This window comes from Echinops telfairi, unplaced genomic scaffold (genome assembly GCF_000313985.2).
Source record: "Echinops telfairi isolate 266 unplaced genomic scaffold, ASM31398v2 ScPeMD7_2;HRSCAF=8, whole genome shotgun sequence".
In the NCBI taxonomy this organism is placed as follows: Eukaryota; Metazoa; Chordata; class Mammalia; order Afrosoricida; family Tenrecidae; genus Echinops; species Echinops telfairi.
The window spans coordinates 737,587-742,823 of record NW_022103898.1 but is presented as its reverse complement, the minus strand read 5'-3'; the positions used below and the strand labels follow the sequence as shown (position 1 = coordinate 742,823).

The 5,237-nt window shown below is 51.7% G+C and overlaps 1 protein-coding gene across 1 annotated transcript in view; it reads right to left on the bottom strand.

Moving 5' to 3' along the window:
* Window positions 1–332: 332 nt before the first annotated feature.
* TTLL8 (tubulin tyrosine ligase like 8) overlaps window positions 333–5,237 on the bottom strand; it is an 89,696-nt gene continuing 84,791 nt past the window's right edge. Inside the window, exons 14-16 of the mRNA XM_045290671.1 lie at window positions 1,294–1,423; window positions 949–1,144; window positions 333–478 (exon numbers count right to left, since the gene is read on the bottom strand). Of these exons, the coding sequence (XP_045146606.1) occupies window positions 333–478; window positions 949–1,144; window positions 1,294–1,423 (472 nt within the window). The remainder of the gene's footprint in view (window positions 479–948; window positions 1,145–1,293; window positions 1,424–5,237) is intronic.

Sequence of the window (5,237 nt, the reverse complement as noted above, 5' to 3'; positions counted from 1 at the left end):
CCAGTTTGGGAGCTGCAGGTGGAGGGGGGGCAGAGATAAGGACGCCCACAAAGGTACACAGACCTTTTGAAAAACCTCACAGGCCTGTTCAGCCCTGGGGGGCCCAGTCAGGTCCAGTCCACCACAGCGCTACCCGCTGGAGCCCCAGCGGTGGACAGAGGGTGCAGGACTATCATTCTCCCCTACAGCAAGGGCTGGGAGAGCAGGGGCCCCGGTGGGGTGCTGGCGCTGCTGCACAAGAAACACCACGGGGTCCCGTTTCTGTAAAATAGCTCTGTATACAAGTCCATGGGGAGCGCAGGGGTCCCGCCACACCGCTCTGCAAGTCCTGGTCACAGTCCGCCCTGGCCACCGCCCAGCGGCACGAAGGAGGCGCCTTGCAACACCGCGGCGCAGAAGGAGCGGCAGCGCTTGCAGGGCTGCGCTGGCTGGAAGGGCCCGCAGCACACTAGGCAGGGAGCAGCGACGTCTCGGGAGCCTGCGGGGGACACGCACTCAGACCCCCTGGGACTCGCCCTCCGCTCCCTGCCGGTCCTCGGGGGTCCTGCCACCCCGCCCGCCACCCTAAACTCTGCAGGGCCTCCGAGAACCCGCTGGCTGCTCGTTCCCAGGAGGGCTTCCAGAGACACCCCCGCCACGCCCCGCCACGCCCCGCATCGTGCCGGGCCTCCAGGGTGCTACCGCCTCCTTGCACCCCGCTCCATTGCACGCGTCACTAGCCATGCAGGGAGGCTCAGGGCCCACCTGCGCGGCCCCATTGCAGGGCCTGTCTCTCACTATGGCCATGGGGGTTCTGGCCAGGCGGGGAGGGGCTGCAGCAGAAAACACCCGTGCCCACCACTAGCCAGACATAAGGTGCAAGGTGGGCGGCAGAGCCGCGGCCCCCCCCAGCCCTAAGTCCGCGCTGGCGCCCACGGCTGTCCCGTCCGGCTCTTCCTCGGGACCCACCCAGCCCGCAGCCTCCTCCAGACGGCAGGACCCGCGTGGGCTTCGCATACTTCCTTAGTGTCCAGTCGAGGAGCCTGGGCTCCCCCAGCCCGCACTGGGCAGGACCCCCACCGCCTCGGAGCCCAGTGGAACCAGCCTGGGCCGGGCAGGTGTGGGACCCGGGGCCAGACAGCTTGACCCCTCGCGCCCTCGGGACCTAAACAGAGGCTGAGTGGGAGGTGCAGAGAGTGGGCGTCCCGCGTCAGGACAGAGATGGAGGCGGGGGCCGAACCCGCAGCCAGCGCGGGGAGCCTGCAGGACCCTCCCCTCCCCCAGGGAGGAGAGCGGGGCAGGACGAGCCCAGACCCCGAGGGACAGGCGCAAGGGCGGCAGGGCGGCGGTGGGTGAGCTGTCCCGGTGGGGCTGGGCGCTCTGATCCCGCCCGGCCCGGCCGCAGGAGGAACAGGCGAGCCCGCGAACGAGCGCAGCGTCTAGGCTGGCAGAACAAGACGGAAGGGTGGAGGCGCTGCAGAAGACCCCCGCCCCACGCCGGAGGCGGGGCAAGAGGATTGGGGGGACGCCCCAGTAAAACAGTCACCCGAAAAGGCTAATCCCTAATCCCAAATCCACCGGCCCCACCCGGGGAACTTCAAGGAAGGTACCCTGCGCTGAGAGCGCAGGGGAATCCCCGGGAAATTATCCCCCAGATTCCCTGGCGCAGGGATTTGCATGACAAATTCTTACCACCCCCACCCCACCCCCCGTGGGGCGGGGACAAAGCTTGGTGCTAGAGCTCTAGTTTGTGATGCAAATTTTCTTGCTAGAGGTATCCCCGTTACGCTGCAAGACTTCGAGTGCAGCATTGGTGGAAGGGCGCGTGCTGTCGGTCTGCATTGGTAACAGGCCGGTTTTATGCCGAGGGGCACCTCAAACTGAAGATAGGAAGGCTGAGCCAAACCTGGGGAGACCTCATCAAGTAAATGTGTAACAGATTGTGAAGGAGGAGGAAACAAACGTGGACACAGTTACATTAAGAAACGGAGACAATTACACTAAGACACAGCCCCAGAGGTGTTTGCTACATCACACACACACACACACACACACAGAATATGAACAATCCAACAGTGTGAACACAGCCAGCTGACAGGGTACCCAGCAAACACAGGCCCTGACCCTCTGTTCCTTCAGGGCTTGGATGGTGGAGGGTTCTGTCTCTAAGGCTGAGTTGGTCGTTTGGATCTATGTTGAGTCTCGTTGTAGTTTTCCGTCCTTCTGCAAAGGCAGTGTGCGGAGGTTTCCTGCTAGTGTTTTTGGGCCACGCATTCTGGAGCCCTGTCATTGGGTGTGTGTTTACGACCATGTACTCCTTCCTTTTTTAATTTTTTATGGTGCATTTTAATGAACCCCCTCTCTTTTTTTACCAGAGACTAATAATATATATACTCCTGCTCTGTTTTGATTATTGTTTGCTTGCTATTTTCCCCACCCTTTGAATGTTAATATATTTTTCATTATGCCTAAGGTGTAGCTCTTGTAGGAAGCATATTGATGGGTTTTGTGTGCGCATCCTAACCCAATTCTATTACTCTCTATCTCTTTACTAGTATTTAGGCCATTTATTCCACATGATTCTTGACAGGTCTGAGCTTACCACTGTCATTTTGTTGTGTGTGTGGGGTGTGTGTGTGTGTGTGTGTGTTAAGGATGGCTTCTTTAGTTTCTCTTACTTTTCTGTGTTGACTCCTTTTTGTTTGCGCATTTCCTTTTCCCATGAAAACATTCCCGCACATGGGAACCAGACAAGGACGCCCTTTAGCATCATTCTTATTCAGTTTCGTGCTGGAGATTCTTAGTCAGAGCCACTAGAAAACAAAGAGAACTCAAAGCCACCCACATTTTCAGAGAAGCAAAACACTCTCTAATTGCATGTGATATGATTCGATAGATAAACCCCCCACCCCAAAAATTCAACAATTAAATTGCTGGAACTATTGGAAAGATTAGCAGTGCAGCTGTATATATGGCCAACAGACAAATAGCAATCATATTCCTCTATACTAAGGACGGGAGCTCTGGAAGGGAAAGCAAGGAGTCATACAATTTACAGCAGCCCCCCAAAGATGATTATGTGGGAATCAACCTACCGGAGAAGCAAGACTGCACCAGAAAACTGTAAAGCATCACTGAAAGAAGCCAAGAGCAACCTCTGTAAATGGGATAATGCCCTATGTTCATGGATAGGAAGACTAACATGGGGAAAATTTCAATACTACTCACAGTGATCTATAAACATAATGAAATTCTACTCTAGATCACAGCATTATTATTTAAAGAAATAGGGAAACTAATCACAAACTTGATATAGAAAAAGAATAAATCTAAGATAAGCAAAGCACTGCACAAAAGAAGAACAAAGTAGGAGGCCTCTCACTTCCCAATCTTGAAACCTACCACAAAGCCACGGTGTTCAAGAGAGCAGGGACTGGCACAATGATAGATTGTAGACCCGGAAATCAGAATAGAGAACTCAGAAATAACTCCGTCCACCTACAGATAACTGGCTTTTCCCAAAAGACTGCAATACATTAAATGAGGGAAGAGATAATCTCTTCAACAAATGGTGCTGGCAAAATTGATTTCCACTTGCTGAAGAACAAAACAGGACCCACATCTCACTCCATACAGAGAACAAACTCAAGATGGATTAAAGACCTAAATGTGAGCGCTAGGCCCATGTTATAAACATAACTATCGAACATACTAGAAAACAACACAAAGAAAAAAGCCAGGCTAGATAACTGGGACCTGCTGAAAATAAGAAACATGTGCATCAAGTACCTCACCAAGAGAGTAAAAAGAGAACCCACCGACTGGGGGTGGGGGTGGCAATAGCATGTAAGACACAGACTAATGTCTAAACTCTATAGAAAGTTTCGACGCCTCAACAAGAAAAGAAAATGACTTATCAGCTGATTAAAATGTAGGCAAAAGACATGAACAAAGACGAATTCAAGTAGCCAACAAATATATGAAGAAATGCTCATGATCACTAGCCATTCAGTAGATGCAAATCAGAACAATAGTAAGATACTATCCTACCTCAGAAATGATAGCAAAGTTCAAAGAAAGTAGAAAACCAATGCTGGAGGGGCTGGGGAGAGACTGGAACTCTCACACACTGCTGACAGGCTGCAAAACAGGGCAGCCACTGGAAAGTGTCATGGCCCTTCCTCAGTCGGGAATCGGAATACTGCCATATGACCTAGCTGTCAAGCTACTTGGTACATGTGCTACAGAAGCAAAGAACATAGTATGAACACGACATGCAGCATTATTCACAGTAGCAAGAAGATAGAAACATCCTAAATGTCCATCATGGGCAGAATGGCCCATTGTGGAGGAATGATTAAATAAACTTTGGTGCATGCACACAATGTAATGGTAAGTATCACTAAAGTATCACTAAAGTATCACTAAACAATTATGACAAAACTGTGAAACACCCCACGACAAGGATGGATTTGGAGGGCATGAGGCTGAGTGCAGCTAGTCAAACATTAAAGGACAAATATGGTCTGACGCCAGGGTGTTCATCTAAGCTGAGCAGTCATGCAATGACCCCCAATGCAGGAAGATCACAGGCCAGTAAGTGGAGAGTCTAGTGGATCCAGTGGCGGTGGAAGCATCTCGGTGCTGGTGTGTGTCTCCTCCAGCTCCAAGGCTCTGGCTGCCGTCAGCATAGCTCCATCCGGCTTGTCACCAGGAACGACAAGCAGAGAGTGTGTCTCCATCTCCAGGAAGGAAGACAGGAGACCCCAGAATCCTCAGGACAAGGCGAACCCCACAAGAGGCCTCATTGGCTATGACCTGATTGACAGGCTAAACTCCACCCCTTCGTTCAAGTTGACAGGACTTGAGGTAACTGCCACAACCACTGTTAGTATTTTTTAATCACGATATGATTTTTCACACCCAAAGAAACAGGCTTTGATGGTTATCGGGGATGGGAGTAGATGGGGCGGGGGAAGGGGAAGCAATAGGCTATGGGACACATACGTGTTAACGTAGATAGAGGTGAAGATCATACACCAGAAAGAGAAAGGTGGGGAGAAGATGGGGGCAGAGCAGGAAACAGGGAAAGCCATGGGGGAGGTTTGATAAATTATTTAAGTGTTTGAACACAAAAATGATCTGTTATAGAAACCCTGCCACCTGATGCCGGGGGCTTAAGTGGAGAGCAAATGTTTTGAGAATGATGAGGGCAATGAATGTACAAATGTGCTTTACACAATTGATGTATGTATGGA